This window comes from Simochromis diagramma, unplaced genomic scaffold, assembly GCF_900408965.1.
Source record: "Simochromis diagramma unplaced genomic scaffold, fSimDia1.1 OVJJ01000026.1, whole genome shotgun sequence".
Taxonomy (NCBI): Eukaryota; Metazoa; Chordata; class Actinopteri; order Cichliformes; family Cichlidae; genus Simochromis; species Simochromis diagramma.
Window position 1 is genome coordinate 3,262,469 of NW_024386985.1, and position 27,481 is coordinate 3,289,949.

At 39.6% G+C, this 27,481-nt stretch overlaps 1 protein-coding gene across 6 annotated transcripts; it reads left to right on the top strand.

Annotated features, from left to right (window-relative positions):
- The first annotated feature begins 973 nt into the window (after window positions 1–973).
- LOC120738872 (kynurenine--oxoglutarate transaminase 3-like) lies at window positions 974–9,466 on the top strand. 6 transcript variants are annotated; one of them, XM_040040416.1, is made up of 14 exons: window positions 974–1,133; window positions 2,277–2,367; window positions 2,650–2,711; window positions 2,880–3,024; window positions 3,148–3,297; window positions 3,397–3,483; window positions 3,739–3,861; window positions 3,959–4,079; window positions 4,330–4,406; window positions 4,492–4,581; window positions 4,655–4,841; window positions 6,799–6,872; window positions 6,965–7,051; window positions 7,157–9,466. In XM_040040416.1, exons 2-14 carry the CDS (start codon window positions 2,278–2,280, stop codon window positions 7,211–7,213), a joined length of 1,350 nt encoding a protein of 449 aa, XP_039896350.1. In that variant the 5' UTR covers window positions 974–1,133; window position 2,277; the 3' UTR covers window positions 7,214–9,466. The 6 variants fall into 6 exon arrangements, with proteins under 6 accessions (XP_039896350.1, XP_039896351.1, XP_039896349.1 ...); XM_040040417.1 differs by having other exon boundaries at window positions 974–1,122; XM_040040415.1 differs by having other exon boundaries at window positions 1,072–1,180.
- Window positions 9,467–27,481: the final 18,015 nt, after the last annotated feature.

Consider the following 27,481-nt stretch of genomic DNA (forward strand, 5'->3'; position numbering starts at 1 on the left):
CATTTCTTTATATTTTCCTAGGAAAATGTAAAATAGGTGCACAGGTTTAGTTGAACATTTGCAAACATACAAAGAAATACAGAATGTAAGGCAAAAACTGCATTTGTACAAATTTAATGAACTTAAAAGTCTATATATGGTATGACCACGTTTATTCTTCATCATAGCCTGACCTCTTAGACAAGCTTTCCGGTAATTTCCTCAGGAATAGTTCTCCAGGCTTCTTGCAGGACATTCAGAGCTCTTGTTTAGATGTTAGCTACATTTTGTTCCACTTTCTGTCCAGATGATCATAGACTGCTTCAATAATGTGAGGTCCTGGATCCAGGGTGGCCAACCCATGCCTGATTGTCTTCAGTTGTATGGTTTTCTATCCATGTATGCTTTTAGTGCATTGGCAGTGTGTTTGGGACCATTTTCATAAGGAACAAATTAAACTACTGCCACAGATGCTTTCCAGATAGTACTGCATGGTCGATGCTCAAAATGCCAACAATTTTGACAAGATCCAGAAGACCACTGGCTGACATGTAGCCCCAAACTGCATTTATTGTCCAATTCACCCAGAAATGTTCGATAACCTTGTTTCCAAATACAACCCTGCATGTCTTGTTACACATTGCCACGGTGTCAGTCTTGGCTCATAAACAATCCACCCAGGACTGTTTAGTTGGATGTGGTGGCTGTTTTGTTAAACGTGACATTAACAGCATCAACTGGCTTATAGATGCCGACTCATTTAATAATGGACTAATAGACAGAGTAAAAAAAGTGACCGCAAAGACTACTTAGGTGAAATCATTATTTGTTACCCCACACGTGACACAAACGTCACCTCACAGGCCTGTGTGGTAGTAAAGTGCTGCCTTCACGTCCGTTACGTAAACAAATAATTGAAGACGAAACGTGAACTTAGGAGTTTTAACGGTCCTCATGCTGTTAAGTGTTAAGTGACTTTCGTTGGATTTCTAAAAATTAAATAAAGTGTGTATTGCTTTTCCTCATGAGTCGAGCCATTTACTCATATCACTAAGTGTCGCTAAGAGTTAAAACTCGCAAATTTCCGGTAGCTATAAACGCAGCAGCAGTGACGTCTCCTCCTCCTGACCGCTGGACCCGTTTGTAAGTGTTAAGTAAGTTCTGATTGCAGAGCCAGTGCCTTAACGTCTACGAGTGCATGGTATGTGATGTGTGAAGAAGGACTGATAGCATTGGTTGTCAGCAGAGGGTTATATAGCAAGGCGAAGCTAACGGAGCAGCTAATCCCTAAATCAGCATTTTTGCTACCGTTAGCTTCAGCTAGCTGGTGCTGTGTATTCATCTGCAGCCCACGATAGCACATGACTCAGATGTTTCACTGAGAACATCCACGTTTATGTCAGCCAGCAGAGCTGCATAAACCGACTGAGGGAAAATCAGCAGGTGAAACCGGTTCATGGCTTTTCAGTGTCTCCCTACCGGATAATATCTCTCCGGTATTGCCCAGCAGTACCCGTGATGGGACAGTGGGCTGAAGTGAAGAACATCTGCGCCACCTACTGTTGCAGCTGTAGGCAGTTAGTTTTTTTTTATTGCTATGTATTGACCATAGTGCAAAAAATATCAAAGCCCTAAGTTGAAAGTTTGAAAATGAACTTTAAGAAGAATGTAAAGATCCGAGATAACCACGCAGATGTCTTGCTAAACTTAATGTGTATGAAACAAATGCAAAAGAGCAAGTGTTTTTAAAATTGTCCTTTTATTAATTTTGTCATGAATGTATTGAATTGATTTGTTAAAGAATAATTCTTCTGTTACAAATTTAAAAAGTATTACATTGAGTGCATTAATAGTTGTTACCACATTTGAAGATTGCCCGATCCAGTTACAGATAATTAATCTTATAATTAAATCTGTGTCTTGCCACATTTTTGGCTGCACTTCTTTGCATTGAAATCCTGAGGTTATTTTTTTCTTTTTAAAGTGATCTGATGAAAGTAAATTCACCAAAAGGCACAAAGCAAAAACAGTGTTTAACAGTTAATTTGCCAGACTACATTCTTCAGTTTGGGCTGTAGGTGATAACTGATGTCTTGTTTAAAAAAGAAAAAAAAAAGAAAGAAAAAAGCAGGACTTTGTCCTTTACTAGAACGATAAAACCACAGTTCATCCATGTGGAGGCATCTAACTCAGCACAGTCATAGTCACAGCAGCAAAGGTATTGCACAAAGCTACAGGTTCTACTGGGAAAGCAGAAGTAAACTATCTCTCTTTTAATTGCCTTTCTTTTTGTGCAGCATGAGCATTGCACGACAGGTCCTGAACTGCTCCAGGTTTACATGTCGATCAGCTCACGTAACCTGCAGAAAGACGTTTACTACTTCACAGGTAACAGCACTTTAAAAAGATTTGAACTGAGCCACAGAGGGTATGTGATATGTGGTTGTTAATTGGCAGGATTGCACTGATTGAACTGATTTGTTAGCGATGTTTGTAGATGTATAACTGGAGAAGCTACACAGCCACCGAGCAAAGTCCTGAAACGTTGACGTTTTCTCAAGATCGAGCTAGTTAACGATTATTTTACCACCACCCCAATTTCTTCTATGTTGGGTGACTGGAAATGATTAAGTAGTGGAAGTTGTCATACTGTTTTGTATTTTGTTGCAGCACGTAATGATGTCACGGCACACACATGCCAAAAGAATTGAAGGACTGGACAAGAACGTCTGGTGAGTAAAGCATTTGTATGTCTTTGTAAGAGACGGCAGGAGTTCTGTTAACAGACCACTTTTGTACCACTTTCAAATATGAAAATATGCCCTTTGTTTGCCCGTTGGTCAGAAATATGTACTAATTTCTGTTGTTTCTAGTGAAGCTTTATTCCTGTGTTACTTTAGGGTGGCTTTCACGGCACTGGCAGCCGACCCATCTGTTGTTAACCTGGGCCAGGGCTTTCCAGACATTCCTCCACCTTCTTATGTCAAGGAAGCGCTAGCGAAGGCCGCATCAGTTGACAGGATGAACCAGTACACCAGAGGCTTTGTATGTCTTTGTGGACCACAATCTGCAGAGTTTCGTGTGTTAAAACTCCCATACCATCTTAATGAATACTGCATTATTATGGTTTTTCTGTTCTTTCACTTATGCTCTGTGTTTATTGAAAAGGGGCATCCATCATTGGTGAAGGCCCTCTCTCAGGTGTATGGGAAGGTCTATGGACGTCAGATTGATCCCTTAAAAGAAATTCTGGTCACGGTTGGTGGTTATGGTTCCTTATTTAGCGCCATCCAAGCTCTAGTGGAAGAAGGGGATGAGGTGAGGACTTCGCTCCCTTGCTTCATATTCACAAACGTTCATATTTACATCCATAAATGTTCTCCCAGCGCATTCACTGTGTAATTTCCCTTCTTCCAGGTCATCATTATTGAACCTTTCTTTGATTGTTATGTACCTATGGTTCGTATGGCCGGGGGCAAGCCTGTGTTGATACCGCTAAGACTTGTAAGTATGGCCATGTGTTTAGTTTGCATCTCCAAATAAAACTTAAAACAACCTGCAAAAAATAATATAACCTATTCTGTACAACATATAATTAAACTATTAACATGAGAAAAGAGAAAATTCACTGTTAGAAAGATGTGCTGTGCTGTAAAGAGTTCATCTGAATTCAGTGCATGGAGCACTGTCTACCTGCTGCTCCGGCCTGAGGATGTTAGCAGATGTCAGTACCTTTAACACAAATCTTCAACATTTCAGAAGTCTGGAAAGAAGACGATCACAAGCGCTGACTGGTTTCTGGACCCAGATGAGCTCGCAGGTAAATTCAACTCTAAGACAAAGGCCATCATCATCAACACTCCCAACAATCCCATTGGAAAGGTAAGCACACAGCTAAGTTATCTGTCACTGTGTTTGAAAAAGCCACTGAGGCGATGACCGTTGCTCTGACCAGTTCGTTCCTGTCTTCTTCCTGCAGGTTTTCACCAAAGATGAGTTGCAGATGATCGCAGACCTCTGCATTAAACATGACACTCTGTGCTTCAGTGATGAGGTTTATGAGTGGCTCGTCTACAGGGGACACCAGCATGTCAAAATTGGTATGTGTATTGGTCAACAGGCATTTCTCCAGCTACAAACATGAAATGTAGTTAGGAGCGACGGCCATGTCCAGCTCGGAGAATGTAATCAAGATTGTGCATCAAAATGACGTTTTTTCACAAACTGGCGCCTGCTCCTCTGTGTTTTTAAATTATTAATTCTACCTTTATGACTGTGAACCAAATTGTTGAAGCACATAATTACTTTTTACTTTGTATTTGACATTTCAACATTGTTTTCTCTCTGCAGCAACTCTGCCTGGAATGTGGGATAGAACTGTTACTATTGGCAGTGCAGGAAAGACGTTTAGTGTGACTGGATGGAAGGTAAGTCGTGTTAAGCCATGTTATTATTTAACGATGACTTATTTAATCACTAATCTGACCTTGTTGTGACATTTGTATCTTCTAGCTTGGTTGGTCTATTGGACCTGAGCACTTGATGAAGCATCTTCAGACAGTCATGCAGAATTCCCTGTACACCTGTCCCACACCTCTGCAGGCGAGTCCACCAAACATCCCAGTTATGCTGGCTCTTGATTGTACTTCAGTTCTAAAGTTGTTTTTCTTGTCAGGAGGCAGTGGCACAAGGTTTACTCCTAAACTATGAGCTGATGGATCAGCCTGAGTGTTATTTCACTTCACTGGCAGATGAACTTGAAGGAAAGAGGGACCGCCTGGCTGCCATTGTGGAGGAGGCTGGCATGACTCCCGTAATCCCAGAGGGAGGCTACTTCATGCTCGTGGATGTCACAGCTCTTAGTGAGTTACTGCAATTTTAAACTGACATCGCAAAACACTTAGTTATATGTGACTTGTGTTTCTTACAGTTTGGTATTGTGTTCTAACTTCAGCTGGGTCTAGTTAACAATTTTCTGTTTTCATATTTATACTGTGTGCTTTGGGGTGGCTGTAGCTCAGGAGGTAGAGCAGTTCTTCTGCTAACTGGAAGGATGGTGCTTCGATTCCTGGCTGCGCCAGTCTGTATGCCAAACATGTGAATTTTAGATATAAAGAACCAAAATATTAAAAAAAAAAAAAACATAGGAAAAAGTGTCTGTATGAATAGGTGTGGATGGGTAAATGAGGCTAGTTGTATAAAGCACTTTGAGTATCCAGGCAGAGCAGAAAAGTGCCTTATAAGAACCAGTCCATTTACCATTTCCTTTAACTCAAAAAAAGAAAGTAATCTCAACTGACGGTTGCTATTGATGTAACAAAGACAGTTACATCATTAACCCTAAAAAATATCTTCCCCCAAAGGAGTTTTTTATATGCAGGAGAACCCTGGCTCAGTGAGTGACTCAAACGAAACTTCACACAACGAATGCCATGTACACCGTTTGTTTTTTGGTGTCCCCAAGTGACCAGAAAATCTATTACTGCAAGTTTGATAAAGTATGCATATGCAGGGTTTGACGGGTGCTTGAAACCCTTGAAAATGCTTGAATTTTAATGTTGTCTTTTCAAGGTTTGAAAAGTGCTTGAATTTCAGATGTGGTGCTTAAAAGTACTTGAAACTGTATTTCATTTACCACAAAAACTATCTGACCGAATAGTTTTCTTATCAGTTAGAGAAATAAAATAAGTCGCAAAGTCTAAAAGCAAAATTTCTCCGCCTGGGCTGCCTAGCACCTCTCCACGTCAGTCTGTTTCAATGTGTGACCTCGCCCCTCCCCCGGACAGTCGGGGATGAGTGCGCTAACGTGCCTGGAGATTGCTGTTTAAATGAGTGTTTGATGGAAACGACAATGGCGGAGTTTGCGCTCTCGAGTCACGTGATAGGTGAGTCCTAGTAAATAATTTTTGAGAATGTGTACATAACACATGCAAATTTTCAAAACTATTACTATTATTTTGCTAGCTATCAAACTTGCTGGAGAAATGATTGAAATGCACTGAGTGTGATGCAGTACGTCAGCGCTGTTATGGCATGGTGATTTATGGAATATGCTGTGAATTTAGCCAACATTACTTAGTAGTAACAGTAATGTGAGTTCACTCAAATAAAAGGTTTAAACATTAGTCCGATACTTAATTAACCAGCTTAAGGAAATAATGTAATAAGAGGGACTGATCCATATGGGCACAAAGAATAGCCACTTTTTTTGTGCTACCAAATTTCCCTGGTGGTGCATTTTTCTATGTTTTAACAAACGGGAACAAAGGACATTTTTAAATAACATTTTTAGTTTTAATTTTTCCATGGCCTTACTGAGGTGATGCTAAGTTAAACATGTATTCTTTTTTTGGTAATGTGCTGGAAGAGCTTGAAAATGGACATTGAAAGTGCTTAAAAAGTGCTTAAATTTGACCCTGTAAAATGCGTATGAACCCTGCATATGTAGACCGTCATGTGGATAACTTATGAATACTAGATCGAACAGATTCCCATGCCTGTGTGACAAAACCAGCCCAAACGCCATCCCATGAATTAGCCGGTAGGCATAGTTGGTAAGGCCAGACAGGTACAGTGGTTGGAGAGTATTACAACATGTTGTGTGTGTACTTGATCATCTGCAATCAGTTAAGTGAGATTTGAGTATAAATATATTATTCATTAAATGTAATTTTCATAAGAAATAGGCTGGAAAAACCCCCAAGCTGCAGCAACACCTCAAAAATAACCCAGTAAGGATCTGCTGACCTGACGACTGGTCAGTGAGACTGTTCCTTACCCTTAAAATGTATATCCCCCCTCTCTCTGTGTTCATTATAGATCAGGACCTTTCACATATGGATGAGGATGAAGCCTATGACTACAAGTTTGTGAAGTGGATGATTAAAGAAAAGGTAAATATTTCTTCATTCTACTATATTGGAAGCAACATGTTTTTAAAATGTTTTTTTTTTTTTTTTTAAATGGAAATATATATTTTACACAGAAACTAGCAGCCATTCCAGTTACTGCATTTGTTGGAGAAGAGTCTACGAAAGACTTCGAGAAATATATTCGCCTTTGCTTCATTAAGGTAAACACACAAAGTGTCAATAAACACAGTACCTCTAAAATTATCCAGTGAAGATGAATCTTGGCTGAGGTGCAGTTTTTATTTTTCCTCCGTTTCTCTTAACAGCAAGATGGTACTCTCGACGCAGCGCGGAGCATCTTGAAGAGCTGGACGAAGGTTTAACGGGAGGTGCTTCGGAAGACTTAAACTCTACACTAACTGGAAATTAGTCAAATGTATTAGAATAGTTGAATATAGAGTACATATTTTGAACTGTACAGTGTGTTAGGAGAAAGGAAACCCAAATATTGAATAGATGGAAAAAAAAACCCTAGTCAGTCATTCTGTTTTTGGCTGTTATTTGTAGAGGGTTAAATCGTGAAACAGAACAAGAAGAAAGAATCTGCTGTAACTGTGCCTTTTCTGTGTCCTCTCTGCTAAAGTCTTTCCACTAAAACTATGGGACTGGTTTGTTAAAACTTTACTGTGATCAAATGTTTTGTAAAATTTTAGTGCTAATCATTGGATTAACAGCAATCTGCTGGTACCAAACATCCATAAAGGTTTAAGACTCCTTTTAAAAAGTACAGTTATTAAATGTATTGACAAGGATGCTGAAGATGTAGCTCCCAGGCAGGAGGAAATGGGAACGATATCAAAGGAAGGAGATACATGAATATAGTGAATGAGGACATGCAGAGGGGTTGATTTATTAGAAGTGGATGTTAGGGATGGAGTGAGCTGAAGGCCGATGATGCACTGTGGCGATCCCTAAAGGGAGCAGCCCAAAGAAGCTTGAGAATTAATGTATTGACAAAATTTGGTGTTGTTTTATTGTTTTCTGTTTCTCTGCTTAAATCATTTGATTTGTTCTCATTGGTGCAGTTTGTTTTGCAGCGCAGGCATGCTCACTGTGAAAAAGAACACATTAAGACATTACTAAAAAAAATAAAAATAATAATAAAATACAGTTAAAAGCTTTATGGAATACATAGAATCCAGTTAACTAAAGTACAGTAAAACCACTCAGAGGGAAAACCAGTTAAATTTTTTGAACCCGTACCAACGTCAGCTTTAATGATCCAGGAACAACACCAACACAGGGATATGTTCTTACCTTTTACTCCTAGTTTTGGATGTGAGATAACATTTGAGGACTGTTTTCAACTGTTGGATTAGAAATTCTTTTTGTAATGTATGGGAACAAGTGAATCTCTAAATAATCCTGGCCAAAAACAAAAGGTCTCATACAGCATTGTGATACCACTTGCCTTTGGCATCACAACCATTCAGGTGAGTTCATAACTATCTAGGAGCCAGAAAGAAAAAAGAAGTCCAATTAGGACTCCCTCTTAGTGAAGCTTTTAGTGAAGTCTTATAAGATTTTTTTTTTTTGCAGTCATTTTCTCATTTCAGCGTAATGGACTGAGATTAAATTTTGTAAAAACTGACAGAAATGAGATTGCATGTCAAACTGCTATTCATGCCACGTGACTGTAATCGTGTTGCTAGCCGTGTAGCTGTGTTACGTGGCTGCTAAGCTACAACTTCAGCCCTCAATTGACAAAAGTTCAGTGTCAGCTTGAATACTTATAAAAATGTGACGTCCTGTGTCGTTTTAAAGCTGTTAATGCAGAGACCGTGTACGCAAACTTATATAAAATGCTTAAAAAATTTTCCGGGATCCCCATGAATGCAACATTTATTGCCATGCTCCTCAGCACCAAAACGAATTGCACTCAAATGCACTGGGGGAAAACACCTGCTCAGCCACCACCTTTATCCTACTCTATAATCCGCTTTCAACATTTTTACTCCCCCCTCTTTTCTTTCTCTACTTATTTCTCAACAACCAGTCCTTTCTCATCTCTGCTTCCTGCCTTTATTACATCCTCTTAGCTAACACCAACAACAATCCCATTCCCTCATATTCTAGTTCTTCTACATTTTTTTTGTCTACCCTTACATCATATCTTTGGCTCTAGTAGTGTCACCTTCTGCTATGACATGGAACTACATCAACTTGACAACAAATACTTCCTGGTCATTGCAACCCCAACAGGTTCACTTTTTTCCTTTCATTTACAACCGCTTTTAATTCCATTTTTCATTCACTTTAGCAGTTGAAATTACAAGTTACAGTGCGCTGGACCTGGATGTGAACCAGCAGGCTGCTTCACAAAAAGGATACCCCTGTAAGCGGGCAATACAGTTTTATACCACAACAAAAACAAGTATTCTTATGACTCTCTTCTTCTGGGTAGCGACGTGGAAGTCCTGCCATTTCCCCCTGGGGATCTTCTGCTCCACTCCATCCACGTGTAAGCTTGTCTGAATCTGTTCCTTTCCTGGAAAAAGAAAAACACCCCCCTAGCCTAACCTGGATTATTAATATTATCTAGCAATTCTTAGCCTGTTATTTTCTGCTTTTTATCTTAAAAAATATATATCTATATCAGCCTGACTCTAACTCCACATATGATATGATATGTATGTAGGTATGTATGTTTTCAGTGGTTTCATTTATACTGACACCTCTATTTTATGTATTTAAGTTTCACCAGTAGTTACTTTAGTACCCTTGCTGTGTATGATGCACTCTTGAGTATGTTTGGTGACTCATAATGTGTAACGGTAATCTTCTGCACATGTAATGGGCTTGAGCTTCCTTATGCAGGTAATCTGGAGATGCCATTATAGCACACGTATTTGAACAGGCTACCCATATACTGAAATGCTACAGGGTTTGAGTCCGTACCAGATCACTCCCCCCTGCTTTCTCCCTCCTGCCCTGTCTACTCTCTACTGTCCCTGTCCATAGCTATAAACGTACAGTTAAACAAAAAGGGGAAACTAATTATTAGAATTACCATTCAGATATTTTAACTTCTCAAAGGTGTAGTAATCATGACTTTCATGAAACAATTCCACGAAAAGATATAAGCATGTGTAAAGATAATCATGTTAGTGATACAGCAAGAAATGTCACAGCTTAATTGTTTAAATAATAAAACGAGTGCTGTACATACATTGTTGATACAGCAAAAGTAGTTAAAAATGTGAAATATCTAAAGGCTGCTTGCAACATGGAAACTGTTACCAAAAATGCAATTCCTAGATAATGATGTAGTAATTTTGTATTAAAAGTAGTGGATAAATAGTTAAATAGATATCTATAGTAATTAGAGTAGTTAAGAAAATAATCAAGCTCAAATTTTTTTTTTATATAATTAATAGTTAAATGAAATGAATTTGATCATAGTTTAATCTGTATGTTTATATATTTATAACATTACAAGAAAATGAAGCACTGCTGTGAACCACTTGGGGGAGACAAAGTACATCAGACTGAAAGAAAAATCCACTTTTAATGTGATATTTAGTGTTTTGGATTCCCCTGTAACATGAGTGATGCAAGGAAAAAAATGGCTCAGTTAAAGAAATAAACCTGTCTTTGATTTTAAATTGATTGTTTTTAAAAACGACTTCTGCTTTTACAGGATGGAAATAACAGAGAGTTCAAAATGATTCATGATCTTTGAAGAGTGTTGGTATTTTTACTTATGTACTCTGGGATTTCCTGCTATAGTGTGAGGTTTTTGAGTGGGAGATGTTGCGTGTAAGCATGATTGGTCTGCATATAGTCATACTAATGAGTCTTTTTTTAAGGGTCTTACTTAACAGAATGTTATAAGACTGGTCATTTATTTAACTAAAAGTATTTTGTATTTGTTGTTGAGTAAATGAAACCCTACTTCAAAAGTGTTTTTAATCAGAGTTCTGGGCTTTTTTCTTTGGTAGAATGTGAGCTGTTCTGTAGCGAACAGGCAAAACCTTGAATGTTATAATGTGAACCATCTTGTAAGAAGTCAAAATGCAAGTAAATTACTGACTTTACCTAAATTATTGAATCTAACTGTCTAATAATCACACAACAATGAATTTCATCATTGTGGATACTAAACATTTGATGTACTCCAAATATTAGCTGCATAACCAATACACCCGGTGAGGAGGCTGCGGTATCTTTCCTTTAAATATTTGGAGTAGCATGATGGTACCTGGACAAATGATGGCATTCCATGCTTAAAACATGTCTCTGTGTGCTCTGCAAATTGTGCACCATAAATACTGAACTTAAAGCCATTTCCAGCTGTCGTAGCCAACAGGGCTGTGCCTGCATTTAATGTGGTGGAGGAATCATTATCTGATGAAATGCTTTTAATTGTAGCCTCAGAGTTAATAGTTAACGTTCCAAGCTACTTGGCATGAAATTGTGCTGTTGGTAGGGATGAAGGTGCTCTGTTCTGCTAGGCAAACAAGAGGGCCGTGATGAGCCCCCCCCCCCCCCCTCGACCTCTAGATTAACATCAACACACCGTGACTGTGTGAACCTTTCAGTGTATGTAGCTGATGATGTTATGGAAACTAGCAGCCAGTTTTTTACATAATCACACACAAAAAAATTACACCTGCCTCTTGAACAAAAGATCCCTTTCCTGTGCTTATACCCTCCTGTCACTGAGGCCTGACTCAGTGTCCACAGCCTCATGGTCATAAAATGTCAGCAGTAATTTGATCCCTGGGTCTGTGCTGCTTTACCCATGAACAAATCATGAGGTTGTCCCTAATAACCTGCTGTGATTTGACTACAGTGAATAAAAACTAAAAGGATTTAATGTGTTTGAAACTTGGCAACAGATGGCACATGTTTATCAGTAATATTAATTACTTAGACCACATGACTTTTCAAGTGATTTCGGGACAGTTTTTGCTAAAGTAAAGCAGGCACTACCAGCATGTTGATCATTTACTGTACAATGTGTATGTGTTGATCTATTAAATTCAGTTCTGTGTTTAGTTTGCTATGTAGCAAGACTTTGAAGATTTTTCACACCAAGAACAGTATTTTTTGTATGTTTGTGTTACCTAAGACAAACCTAAGGCGATCCTTTGGTTCCTCTGTCACAGAAACTAGTACAAATGTACATTAGCATCGTAACACCAGTGTGTGAGGTGTAGTAAGATCAGTGCAAATAAATTAGATGGGTAACATCAGTATTCACCGCTCCACCAAATTTATATTCTTGAATGAATTTATTAGTTACATTTTAACCAGGAATATCATCAGGTCTATAATAAAAATAAATATGAAATGGCCAGAAATAACATGAATGCACAGGCTTCTATTAAGTCAGGTAGCACAAACTGTATGTGCAACACTTAAGTGCATCAATATTCACCAAAGCAGGAGAAACACTGTATTGAAGTTATGTGAACATTGCCACTAATCTCAAAATAAATCTGGTTGTTAAAAATAGTAACCATACAACTCTATCAGATTCCTTATCATGGCAAAGTCTACAGCTTTGTGTAGACCGTCACCCCCTTCGTATACTATGAAGGTACGGAAAGAGGACTGTTAATGTAAATATGTTTTATTTTTTTAAAAAAGAAAGTTGAATGTGTTTTAAAATTCTTTCAAGACTTTACAATTTTAAATAGACAGGAATATCTAATCTTACAAGACACACCTTTTGAACTTTTATGTGATTCCTGTATGATAAGATGCACTTTAATGAATAAATCAAATGATGAGCCTTTTGCACATTTCTTATAAGCTTCTGTAGGATGAAGTCCTTCCAGATCAGTTCAAAAATCAGGTTATTCTTTTGAAAGGACTTTTGATTAGCATTTAAAATAACCATGAAACGTTTATGTTTTTTTTTAAAAGTAACTAAAGAAAGCCACTGGGATTTAAAATTGCTTACTATTATTCTCTCATATCTCCTTATTACTACCATATACTCTTTATTTGACACTGGCTACCCTCTCACCAAGAGCTCAATGTCTTTAGATGTGAGCAGTCTTTTGAAACAGAGTATGGTAGGCACAAGTCACATGAGGTCATGTTGTTTTTGTTCCATTTACTTCACCTTAAACTTCTGTTGGTTTCATACTGTGTGCCATATCAAGGAGAATTTTCAGTGCATAAGTATATGCAGTTATATCAATGTATTAAGCTTCACAGTGGTAATGCACTGTGAGAACTGGTGCTGGGAACGCAACAACTGCAGTTGAAAAACTGAATAGGATTATAATGCAGCCTGCTGTTGTCAGATATACTTAATGTGCAGTCACTAGATCCCTGTGGATTAGATGTCTGCTGGTATAATAACATCATAATTTATGTTAATTATGATTATTGTGTCAATAATCTAATGTCACAATCCCGTTATGGCGTAGGATTTGGGTTATTGCTGCCCTTAAAATGAGACCAGATGTTTGTGGTTTTCTGTGCTACCCCTAGGTGGCCATGTTGCTCATGTTCTGTAGTTTAAAGTTGCATTGCAATGATGAGGTCTGATTTAGCTGGCGCAGACGACGGTCTTCATGAGATAGGGGCTTGCATTTAAAATGTATGGCAAACACTTCATATGGATCAAATTAAGGGTCAAATTGTAAGTGCAGAGCAGAGATACTCTGGGTTTGAGTCTTTGGTTACAGGCTTTGGGTAAATCTCCAAAAATGCTGGATCCTACATATCCCATAATGCAACTCATAGGCATCTTTTTAGGTCCATTCCTCCCAGCCAGTTCATATCCTCCATCTCTACTTTGTGATACGTAAGGTTTTTTTTTTTTTTTTAAGTTATTATAAATGCCTAGCCAAGGTAATCATACTGCCATCAATACGGCATCATGAAGACACACAAAAAAGGTTCTTTTCACAAGCAGAAATGGGTGAATTTGAGTGAGTGTCCCTTTAATAATTCTTGCTGCAACAGTAGTTTGCCGAGTTCCAGGGAACAAAAGCTTTTATTTAGAGCAGCGTGCAGAAGTAATTTTCTACATAAATCCATCTCGCAGTAGAATTAAGCTTCCGACTGAAAGCAAAAAATGGCCCAAGAGATCACAGATGGATCAAAATAAAGCACCCATCATCCAAACAACAGTCATCAAAACATTTATATTGGACTAATTCTGCAGAATTTTCCCAGCATATGTCATATAGCCATTATGGCCGAGACATAAATATCTGTGAGAATTTAAAGGGTGTACCACTGCACCCTCCAAATGATGTCCGCTCTCACACAGGCCATATGGCAGTGTGTGCCCGGCTCTTAATGCCAGCCCCTGCTCTCTGCACACGGGCTAACAGCTTGGTGGACACATAATTAATTTGCTTAGGCGTCTGCCATTTATTTTCCAACCTAGATTTTGTTAATTGGACAGAGGAGGTTAAAATCAAATGAATGTTTCTGGGTATGTTAAGGCTACTAATTGCATGGAATTTACAAGATAACGCTTGCTTGTGGGAATACCGAGCCAGAGGGTTGAGGGTGGTGGTGGGGTGGCGGTATTGAGGAGGAATGCGGTGGAAACGTCATATGTTTTTACTAATGTGCTGAGCAGGGCTCCGACGGAAGTCCGCAGAGGACAAGAGATCAAAATTTGAATTATAATTTGGAAAACTGATGAAAGAAACTTAAGACAGGCATGGCCTACATGGGTTACATTATTGTAATGTGTATTTTTTTGTTGTTGTCCTGTGTTGTTTAAGCCTAACAGGACCTGACATAGCCTCCTCCCGCCTTTTTGTGTGTTGCGTCATTTTGCCCATGCTGCTTTTTTTAAATTCACTAAGCAATAACTGTCTGTGCAAGCAAAGTTGAATCAGACTTGGAATATGAATTTAATCAAGTTAATTGACTAGTAAATGCAAATGTTATTAGGAGGCGAATGTGCAGCATAAATCTCGGCGACGCCTGTTTTTTGTATTTTGTAAACATCAAAAGATGATGATGAAAGTTGTTATCTAAATGATCAGAGAGATAGAAAATGTGTATAAAGAGAAACCGTTAATTAGAAATCTTGAATATAAAATAGGTCTCTCATTGTGTTATGCTCTCATTCAATACAGTTCCTCCATACTGAATAATTAATACTGGCAGTATACTCGGATAGCAAATAATTAGCTGAGAAAGATTAGAAACATTTAGGAATGTCTCATTAAATGATATCTGGCGCAATGTATCAGCTGCTTTTTCATTTACTGCAACTTTTTAAAGTCAACATATCTTCTGTCTCAAAAGACGGGGTTTTTGAGGGTGGGTGTGGGCGCTGAATTGTGAGTTTTTAAGTGCTGAGGCATGGAGACTGTGCCGTACGGGTTAATGACGATACAAAAGCTTGAATTCATTCAGACTTTGGGGGATGATCCAGTTAGTCAGTGCCTGCAGCAGCTGTGTGGAAGGGGTGTTCGTATGGTGCCCCTGGAGCCGAGCGAAACAGGGCACGTTGTCCACGGCGGCAGTCCCTGCTGTTGTTAATCACCCAGCTACCCCCCCCCCCCCCATCCCCCCTCCTCTGATTCTTTCTCCCTCTCTTTCTCCTGCACTGATTTTCAAGCGCAGATTAATCAGAGCATGGGGGCCTTGATGAAATTTTGCTGTTATTGTTCCCAATTTTAGCAACATCTTTTATTGTCTTCATCATTCATTTACAGAGGAAAGGGGGGTGGGGGGGTGCTGTGTCAATTATGCAAATGATGTTGCACACTTTTGCAGATTGCTTCATTCGGTTGCCGTTGTTTGTTAGATTTTAATTATTAAATATTATTATGCTCATGTTTCCTTCAATTTTCTGAAGCTTTGTTTCAGTTTGATCCCTCCTCCAGCTGCTCATCCCTCCGCTCTGAGCCAGAATCAAAGGAGCCTGGCACGCCAAAGCCAAACAAACTCTCTTCCATTTAATGATTTTGAAGTTAGTACCTCGCTCTCATCTGTGGGCTCAAAAGTATGATTGGAAAAAGGCAGACCACATCCAGTTTAATGACCAGGAATTGAATTCAAGTTTATTCAGAATTGACATTCAATTATGTAGCACCTAATGATATTTTAATCTCTTTTCTTTAATTCCCAGGAATTGGCTTTTCAAAGGCTTTGTCTGGCAGCAACACAGACGGCCTGAATAAAGAATACAGATTGGTATTAGATCCCAATGATGATAGGGAAATTAAAGCTTTTATAGTTCACACACTCGGAGAAAAGGAAGTGTTCCCTTATTAGACATTTCAACCTGCTTTTCTCGAAGGCATCGCCGCCATCTTTCCTCTGTAGTGATAAGGTGGAAATTTAAATATTGCAATAGATTCAAGAAAGCATTAATCAATTTCTGCTTGGTCTCATTTGAGACTACATGATTATTTTAGATGGTAGATGGGCTGATTGTGATTCAATCAGACTGATTGATCCCTACAAGTTCTATCATTTGTCATATTAAGTCATAGCTTAAAATATATTTTGGTATGTTCCACAGCAGAATTTGGTCAAAAAATAAAAACATATCTTGTAGAAACTGATGGATACAAGACTAAAGGTCTGCATGGATAGTTTGGTCTGACCAACTGACCATGTGACTGAGTGACCAACACCTCTGCCTTCTACAGTGTAAGGAGTTAGATGGTTGATACACAGATATCTGTCTAATACAGCCTGAAAAGTTTCGCCTTAGTTGTTAGCAGACTGTGAGAGAAGTAAGGCACTTGCAGAGTTCTGAGTGGAAATCAATCAGAAAGATCAGTAACTCGAGGTCTGCTCCCAAAAAACAATCAGTAGCTGAACCAGGAAATGGATTGCATTAGTTAATGTTACCAGACCTAGCATTCACAGGTGGAGATACTCATTCTGTTTCCCAAAAGCAAACATGCTTCTCCACATGTTGACCTGTCTTTAGACGAGATGCTGAACCCCAGACAAAGATGCAATCCTGTTTGTTTCCAGATGGATTTTATTAGCAAGTTTGAATTATCCCAAAACACCTCAGGTCAGCTTGTTGTGGTTACTCACAAGGGTGCATTTGTTGTGGTCTTTGAGAGCTAAGGGTAAACCATCTTGCAAAAATAGTCACCTGGCATCTTTCACGCTCAGTTTTAGTTAGTACAAAGTTGTTCTTACATTTCACTCAGTTGCATTAGAAAGGTTTAAAATTTTTAGTCTGCCTTCAGATGGGGCCCTTGCTCTTATTTTGAAACTTCAGTCACCAACTAGGCCTTGGGCAGCACAGCAGTTAGCACTGCTGCCTCACTATAAGAAGTTCTCTTCCCCAAAATTTCTAATTTCATTTTGAATAATTAGAATACATACATCAGTAAATTAAGTGGGTTTGTACGTTATCCAAGTTGCCAGACAGTCAACATACTAAACAGAATTTCACTGCATTTGTCAGCGCAACCTGGAAACACACAACCGGATTAAAGTCTGTGCAGTTAATCTGTGAGCAGACAGATCAGTTGGATACCGAATAAATGAGCTATTATAGGGATTTACTTGGAAAAACAAAAAGGCACATACTCCCTTATGTAAGCACAACACTCCTCAGCTTATTACATCTTTGTATGACCTTTTTACATAGTATTATAGTGCAAGATGGTGCAAACATGGTTAACCACAACAGTGGGCCACAAAGATACATTTGCTAACTTATGGGTTGTAGCGATTGTAAAACAAAAAAAACAAATTGGGTGCACAGGGTGACTGGGTGGGGAGTCAGCCTAGTCCTGGCAGGCTGGTGGAATTATACACTGATGAAAGTGTGGCTTTCCTGGCAGCCCTTGATGCCATTCAGCCGCTTCCCCAGAGAAGATCTTTTTCACAAAAAAACTAAACAAAACTTCTATTCTTCATTCTTCTTTAGTAATGTGAGAACTACACCATCTCATATGAAGAACATTGCATTGGCTGATTTACTAAATGAAGATATTTTAGCTCCGTAAAATGTTTCCTGCAGCTGGAATGTACTGCTAAATAACTTGTGTGCATGTTGCAGCTAAGTTAGAGAGTAGCAGTGAAAATTACACTTTTATTCTCCACTAAAACTAAAAAATCATTTCATTTTTAACAAATGTGGACCTACAATTTACTGTTTGGGTTCTGACTCTGGCTGAGAAGTCCTGAAGAATTCTTGCAGTTTGTGTGATCCACATGCCTTTTCTCACCGCAGGTTACTGGTAGAATTATATACCAGCTGCACCTTCGACTGCACCGACTTAAAGGGCAAGGACGGGATTATGAGTGCGCCCCATGAACAGTGTTATGAAGGAGATCGGCTGGTTCGCGGGGGGGTTGGAGGCTGGGTCTGGAAAAACATAAACCGAGGAGCACTTTCTCGCTGATTACTCATTGATGTTTTCCTGCCTTGTGGGATGCTTCTATTTCTGACAGTTGCTCCAGCAGTGGGTGTGTTCAGCAGCATGTCCGGCGCCACTCATCATGTTGGCCGTGGCTGTGGCTGGGAGGAACAGCTGTCTGTGTTAACGAGGCCATAGCCACGCAGACCAGTGAGGCGGTGGTGCTCGAGCACACCAGAGCACCACTTGGGCTTCAGAAGGCCCCGGGATACGTAAACAACGACTTAATGAGAATGCGTGCCATTACTGTAATTAACACAGCTCACGTCAAGCACTGTCAGCTTTCAAGAGTTTCAGGAAGGTCTTGCATTACATTGAAACGGCTGGCATGCAATGACTAGAGGCCCTTACTGCAACGTTCACAACCCATCCTGTACAGGATATAAACACTCAGTAAAACGGTACATAAAAAGATTATGGTCCACCGTCTGTGATTTTTATGAACTACAATAACTTGTAATTCCATATTTATATTTTGTTTCTCCTTCTGAAAGAAATGCAAGTTTTTTTCATTATTTCAGTACCCCCCCCCCCCCCCCCCCTTTTTTTTTTAAACTCATGACATGACGGAAGATGAATGAATGTTAATATGCTGATCCTTTCATCCACCATAAAGACATATTTCACAGGTTGTAGTTTGCATCTGCTAATTCAGAGAATTTAGAATCAGCAGAACAACACAAAGTGTCAGTGGACCAGTATCACCAGTGACAGCCCTAATTCCACTCTGCTTTTGCTGCACGTCACCTCTGTATTGCTTAGCCTCTTTCTCAGCTTAATAACCTTGTCTTGACTGAGGGCCAGACTTCTTGATATCATCTTGATGTTACCTCAGATAGCTGTTGTCTGGGTTTTTTTGGGTGGTGGTTGGTACAGTTTAGTGTTGCTTCTAAGACACATTAGTTAACTTTAGTCTAAAAAACAAATAAAGATCCCATTAGGCCTGATTTCCCTCTTTTGCATTAATCGTGACAGGTTTAGTTCAGGTCACATTAATTTCATTATTCATTTCAATAATAATTAATGTTCAAGAAACCCACTGAATTAAAAAGATGAGTGCCATTTTTTCTTTTTTTTTTCAAAGTGTGTGATGAATTGTGATTTCAAATATTAATTAAAATTGCTGTTATTTTGATTTTTGCCATGAGCAGGGCTCAAATACAACTAACTGTATCTAAATGGGTCTACGTACTACAGTACCCATAAGCTGGGTGCTGTTGCTATGGAGAAGAAACCAGTTGGAGGCATGAGTTGTAACAGTAGCGATGTCAAAAGGTTTTGTCACTGCAGCTAGCAACACTGTAGCAGCTGAATTTATTTAACCTGATAGGATTTAAAAATTTTGCATACTCAAACTTTTGCATTTGTCATTTTTTAACAAACACTCAGATATTTTAACATCGCTACATAGGTTTCCAAAATGCATACATACTTCAGATGTTTCTTCACAAACATGTTCATTATGTTTTTGGAGATCGATTATGATGACCTCTGTCGCACTTATTTATGCAAACCCTCGGTTTATCGGGGATGACAAATATAAAACAATCACAATAATGATGGCGGTTTGATGTGGAAATTAAAAACATACAGTATCTGTTTGTACGGTCTAATCGTCAGCGACTGTCTGTGTGCAGTCATTTGAACTAACTCTGGATGCGGCACAGTTGCTCGAAATGGTTTTTGCAGGGAAGCGGCATTATTAACAGTTAATCACAGAGTGAAGTTGTCAGCGGGGGTGGCTGCAGTTTTCATAATGGCCTAATTTCTAGCAATCGCAGACTAATTATCTGCATTTGCAATTGTTGTGATTTTCCTTTGTGACTATGCGGCAACTTTTAATGTAGATTTTATAGTCCAGGGATGAGTTGTTGGATTACGTCTCAGGAAAGCTCCATAGGGCATAACTGCCCCATAAAGCTGTGACATAATTGCAGGATAATTAAGAAGGTAAATTCTTAATAGGTGCCTGTTTCATAACGTGTTATAATCCGCTTTGTATCATCAGGAATTTTGTAGTAGGATGAATACAACTAAACATATAGTGTTTTTAATAAAAGATCCAGATAAGTTGACTAAAAAACAATAAAAATCCACATTAAAACAGCAACATACAGTAGTTGGTGCATGTTTTCTATATCTGAACAGACTTGCAGGAGCTCATTAGTGTGTTTCTTAATATATTCAACATTATGGGCCCTGTTACCTTGCGAATGCATAATTTAAATGTGGTATTAAGTTATATTGGTCTGACTGTTTTGAATTACTTTCTGGTTTTAATTTCAGTTTTGTTGTGCTCTAATTAATCTGATTAAACTCTGTCAGTGGGTGTATGTTAATAGTTATGTCACAGGCTTGTGTATGCTAATAAGTTTTATGTGTCCACTAGTTTTCCTGAGGTTCACAGTATAATGGTGATCTAATGACAGTTTGTAATACTTTTCTGTGGGTAAACAAATCAACTGTCAGCTCTTTTTAAAGTACACTTCCATGATAAACTGTGCCTGTCTGACGGCGCAAGACAAGGGCAGAGAGGGTAAAGAGAAAGGAGAGGCAGGAGTAAATTATATCATAAATGAAAGGTGAGCAGCAATTACAGTAATTTGAAGTCAAAAGCAGGAAGCTTATTGTATTTAGAGGCAGGGAGGAATCATCTTTATGAATCTCTATAATGGTTTCAGGTTACTGTATAGACAGAAGGTTGTTGGGGTCAACAGTTTTGACGGTGTTCCCCTGAAGGCCCTATTTTCTGTCAGAAAAGCGGATTATGTTGTGGAGGGTTTATACATTAACTGAATGAACTGTGACAGCCAGCAAATGTGTCTAAATCTGTGGTTATTTGTAGAGACTCTGAAGAATCCCTCTCCTTGTTTCACGTGACTTTTTCCATTTAAAGAATCTCAGAAACACTTATCAGACTCAAAACATGTACCTCAGATTAGAAATGCAGCGAATCAGGTGTCATGACTTGTCTTTTATCCTGTCTGCCTCAGCTCACCCCAGCTAGTTGTGGCAGGTGGCTGCCCCTCCATGACACTGGTTCTGCTGGTGGTTTCTTCCTGTGAAAAGGCAGTTTTTCCTTCCCTCTGTCACTAAGTGAGTGTTAGGGTTTTCTCTGTATTGTAGGGTCTGCGAATGCTGTTGTCATTTGGTGATCTATAAATAAAACTGAATTGAACTATTTTTTACAATAATTTACTGCAGATACTTTCCCTTCTTTGCTGGACTCTCTGAAATTGCCACTGACAAAGCATTTATTTTTCGTCAGTTTGATGAAGGTTATTGCTTGCCGCCTTTGAATTTGCATGATACAGTTGTCACAGACACACTATCCGAGAGACTTTAAAATAGAGAATCAGAAATAGAAATGTAGTATGTAAAGTGTTTAGCCATCCATTATAACACGATTTAATTACTGAAATGGTTGTGTTTACATATGTGTTCATACTCCTACACATATTTCCAAGGTTGAGAATGAAACTTTCAACTTAATTTAATGAATTTTGAACCTAATTATAAAAAGTCTGTAAAACTGTAAAGAATTTGAAGGTGTGACTAAATGGTTAAGACAGTATAATACATTTATTTGAAATTAGTTTTCATCAGTTAGATCTGATTCACAAGAAAAAGGTGCACAAATATCTTAAATGTATTTGTATAATACTTTTTTTATTTATTACATGCTTCATAAAAATGTACAAAACATCCTCATCTTGTGGTTTTGAGTGACTTGAAGATCTTGATTGTATTTATATTATAAAAATAAATAGGACTAAGGACTTGATTATATTTGCTTTTAAAATAACTTAAGAACATGCGTACCTGTTTACCTGTTTCCCTCTATTTCAGTATGGTAGATATAACACTTATTATGACTCTCTATATAGGGTCATCACAAAGTCAGTTAAGCTTCAGGGATATCAATCTGTCTAGTTAGGAAGCATTAACCATTGTGAATCTTTTACCTAGTTTGGTACAAATTAAAGTTGGATTGGAGAGGAAACAACCAGACAATCCCCAAAGAGGGTTTAGTAGATGGTGGCACGGACCATCGCTCTCTCTTTATATCTCCTGACTGATTTTCCTATAGTATTTCTGCATGAGATGGTACCTGCTGCCCATTCAGAGTGCAGAGGTTGTCCAGTTCCTCCAGGATGCTGTTACAAAGTATGCTGTGTCTCTCAGAGTGCAGATAAATAACGCCAGCTGGCTGACTGTTTTGAACCCCCTTAAATCCAGAAGCTCTCTCCATCGTATAAATACTTACCTCAGTCTTGTTTGTCCTCTCTTCTGTCACTCTCCCTCTTCATTTTCCTTGCTTTAACTATTAAAGCAGCTTGTTTTGTTTATAAAGGTTTTCATGGACGCAGCATGCCAGCTAGCTAAAGATACGAGTTGCTAGCGACCTCCAGTTTGCACTGTAGATTTAGGTTTGCGGTCGATTGTAAAGTGGCGGGATTGAGAATTACACCTCCATGTTTGAGCCTATGGTTGTCAACTGGAGAAGGGTATAGTGGAAACTCAGCCACTTTTAGTATCTTGAAGTCTTGGTCACAAGTGAAGAGAGGGGGCAGCTCGAGATTGACAGGTGGATTGGTACAGTATCCATGTCGATCTGGACGTTGTATCTGTCTGTTGTGGTTAAAAAGGAAGCTGTGATTTACCGGTCAGTCTATGTCCCTCAGCTGTGGCCACAAGCTTTGGGTAGTGACTGAAAGAATTTGGTTGCAGATAAAAATGGTATAAATTAGCTTCCTTTGAGATGGGTGACGAGCTCAGTCATTCAGTAGACTTACTGCTTCTCCACATCAAAAGGAACCAACTAAGGTTGTTCAAGCATTTGACTAGGATGCCTTCAGACACCACCTACAGTGGGGCAAAAAAGTATTTAGTCAGCCACCGATTGTGCAAGTTCCCCCACTTAAAATGATGACAGAGGTCAGTAATTTGCACCAGAGGTACACTTCAACTGTGAGAGACAGAATGTGAAAAAAAAAAAATCCATGAATCCACATGGTAGGATTTGTAAAGAATTTATTCGTAAATCAGGGTGGAAAATAAGTATTTGGTCAATAACAAAAATACAACTCAATACTTTGTAACATAACCTTTGTTGGCAATAACAGAGGTCAAACGTTTACTATAGGTCTTTACCAGGTTTGCACACACAGTAGCTGGTATTTTGGCCCATTCCTCCATGCAGATCTTCTCGAGAGCAGTGATGTTTTGGGGCTGTTGCCGAGCAACACGGACTTTCAACTCCCGCCACAGATTTTCTATGGGGTTGAGGTCTGGAGACTGGCTAGGCCACTCCAGGACTTTCAAATGCTTCTTACGGAGCCACTCCTTTGTTGCCCGGGCGGTGTGTTTTGGATCATTGTCATGTTGGAAGACCCAGCCTCGTTTCATCTTCAAAGTTCTCACTGATGGAAGGAGGTTTTGGCTCAAAATCTCACGATACATGGCCCCATTCATTCTGTCCTTAACACGGATCAGTTGTCCTGTCCCCTTGGCAGAAAAACAGCCCCATAGCATGATGTTTCCACCCCCATGCTTCACAGTAGGTATGGTGTTCTTGGGATGCAACTCAGTATTCTTCTTCCTCCAAACACGACGAGTTGAGTTTATACCAAAAAGTTCTACTTTGGTTTCATCTGACCACATGACATTCTCCCAATCCTCTGCTGTATCATCCATGTGCTCTCTGGCAAACTTCAGACGGGCCTGGACATGCACTGGCTTCAGCAGCGGAACACATCTGGCACTGCGGGATTTGATTCCCTGCCGTTGTAGTGTGTTACTGATGGTGACCTTTGTTACTTTGGTCCCAGCTCTCTGCAGGTCATTCACCAGGTCCCCCCGTGTGGTTCTGGGATCTTTGCTCACCGTTCTCATGATCATTTTGACCCCACGGGATGAGAACTTGCGTGGAGCCCCAGATCGAGGGAGATTATCAGTGGTCTTGTATGTCTTCCATTTTCTGATGATTGCTCCCACAGTTGATTTTTTCACACCGAGCTGCTTGCCTATTGTAGATTCACTCTTCCTAGTCTGGTGCAGGTCTACAATACTTTTCCTGGTGTCCTTCGAAAGCTCGTTGGTCTTGGCCATGGCGGAGTTTGGAGTCTGACTGTTTGAGGCTGTGGACAGGTGTCTTTTATACAGATGATGAGTTCAAACAGGTGCCATTCATACAGGTAACGAGTGGGGGACAGAAAAGCTTCTTACAGAAGACGTTACAGGTCTGTGAGAGCCAGAGATTTTCCATGTTTGAGGTGACCAAATACTTATTTTCCACCCTGATTTACGAATAAATTCTTTACAAATCCTACCATGTGAATTCATGGATTTTTTTTTCACATTCTGTCTCTCACAGTTGAAGTGTACCTCTGGTGCAAATTACTGACCTCTGTCATCATTTTAAGTGGGGGAACTTGCACAATCGGTGGCTGACTAAATACTTTTTTGCCCCACTGTATGTGAGGTGTTTCAGGCATGTCCTACTGCAAGGAGGCCCTGAGGCAGACCCAGGAATCATTTTGGTTGGCTTCAGAATCACTCGGTGACCTGCTGAATGAGCTGGAAGAGGTGGCAAGAGTGAGGGATGTCTGGACTTTTCTGCTGTCCCCGCGACCTGAATCTGCAGCAGTAGAGGATGGATAGGTGGATGTGTTTAGCAAAAATGCTAAAATCTTAATTCCTCTTTAATGCCCATTAATATATGGTGGGTTTCAGCATGGCTGGCAGGATCGTGTTTTCTGCTGGCTCAACTGAAGATGTGCTCTGTGAACCTGAAATTGTCGAAGCCTATAAAACATCTGGTATTTGAAGGAAGAAGCCTGGAAATGTTTTAGATCGTGTGCCCTATTGAGCAGTTTTCCATCCAATGAGTGAGGCACCACCTTGTAATGTGGTATCATGTTCTCATTATCAGTTCATGGTAGAACCACAGAGCAAACTTACAGACTTGGAAATGTACACATTATGTACCCTTAAAAGGGTCAGCAAAAACCTGTAAAACTCACTGGCACCGTTTGGCAGGGGGAAAAGCAATGAATAGGGCACTGTGTGAGTATCAGTAATCCATGACTCTGCAGCATTCACTATCTTGCTTGTATATCCCAGTGTTGTTTTAATTAGTGTTTAATTATTGAGGCTTTCACAGTCAGTGTTTGCTTTAGGTTCTGAGCTGTGATTGAGCCACAGAGGGAGGCGGCCTCGATTTAGCCAGTTTTGGTCAGTAAGCATTTGCTTAAATTTGCACTTGTCTTGTTGACTGCACATTTGTTTTAAAAAAATGCTACATCAGATATAATCAGCTTTTAGCTCAGGGTTCAGATGCAGAAATGACCAGTGTTTCACTTTTTTTTTTTTTTTAAGATGTGTTTGTTAACCAAGACTTGACTTGGTGAAAAATATGTTGCTTCTGCTACAGTAGACTCGTCTATACTTTTTACGGCACCTTTTCCTTCGTGCTCCATCTCTCGTTTGCTTTATCTCTGCCTCTCTCTCCTCTAACCCTAACCCCCCCCCCCCCCCCATCACATTCTTTCCTTCGGAGAAAAGAAGGCTACGCATTAATGAGTCAATGCAGAGCTGTATTATGTTTAATTAGGTAGTTTATATAATGAGGTGTTCATTTCTAATGGAGGGACATGCTGTGAGCAGCACATCTGCAAGAATAACTCAGGCAATCAGCGGCATGAGGACCCATGGAACTGCAAATGAGACTTACTCAGAAATGAATTATGTCTCAGTGCCTTTCCCAAAGCCCATTAATTAAATCCACTGGCATCAAGGTCTTTTTCTTAATTTCATGTACCATTAGCATAATAAACACAATTTGAGTTAGCACAATGTGATCAGTTTAATGGATGCTATTTATTTTGCTTTATTATTTAAAGCTCTAGTAATGGGGGAAGAAACATAAATATATCTCAATGGCTCCCTCTATTAACAAAAAAAAAGAAAAAGAAAGGAAGGAAGGAAAAAACTCCCATCAGGGCCTGGCGTCGACACAGATGCTCGTTTCAGTGGCCCCCATACATTTGGAGAGCTGCTCCTGCCCTTCTGAGTGTGCAGAGTGGAAAGGTGGTGCATGGCTATAATTTTCGAGCAGTAGACTGCGGTTCGGTTTCACATTTATTAAAAATTGGCCTGTGGTCTTGCATGTCACAATCTCCTTCCTCATAGTGTTTAGCGTTCCGAGCTGTTCCAGCATTTCGGGGTATTTTTTCTCTGTTAAGTGAGCGGTGAATTAGGATTTGGAGGCATTTATACACTCGGGACATTTGAGGTGCAAGTGCAATCCGAAGCGGCAGGAATCCGTGCACCTTCATTAAAACAATACAAGGACTTAATGTATGGTAGCGAATTTGTTCTGACCTTAAAGCGAAACCCTAGAGGTGAGATATGATTAGCGTTATTGTTGAGGACAGGTACATCATTATCTCAATGTACCTCGACCATTGCCAAGTTCCACAGCCGTGCTCCATCCTCTGACTCGGGCACTGGCACAAGACATAATCTCTCCTCAGGAGCAGAAATGCACTTAATCATCTACTCAAGTTTCAGGGACTGCCCCCGAGTGCTCCCTGTCTAGTAGAACTACCACGACTGCTCGGCAGAAATCTGCAGCGGTGTTTTTAAGTTCCCAAATTAATTGCCTAATGGATTAGGAGGTATGAAGTGTCCTACTTTACCAAGATGGAGCAATAATTTAAATTGTGCCAGGTAAGGACAAGGAGAACTGTTTCCCCCCCCCTTCTTTTGGATAGAATACATCTTTTATTGCCCCAAATTCTGTGAAGCCTCCTCCCCCACCCTCATTGGCATTCAGGAGTTCATTAGACAGTCTAGTGCCTTGAAAAGAGAATTACAACCAGTAGCTTCTTGTTACTTTTGTTACACACAAAACTACTCAGGCAGTCTGACATTGGCTCGTACGCTCTGTACGCTAAAGAATGGTGTCACGCACACACCAGATACAGCGAGGCTGCATGTTACCAAGACAACTTAGCGTGTAAAGATGCAAAGAAAGACTGGTATTTTAAAAGGAAAGGAAAGACTTTAAAATAGACGCTCATTTTGGACAATCAAAGTGACCAAAAGTCAGCCTGTTACTGTGGCATACCTCATCGTAATGGGCATTAAAGTGGAGTGATTGAAGGGGAATGGCTCCATGTGTCAAGTGTTGAGTGAAAAACACATGACACCAAAACCCATTAGTGTCCTCCAGAGAGACAATGCCCAGAACGCTCC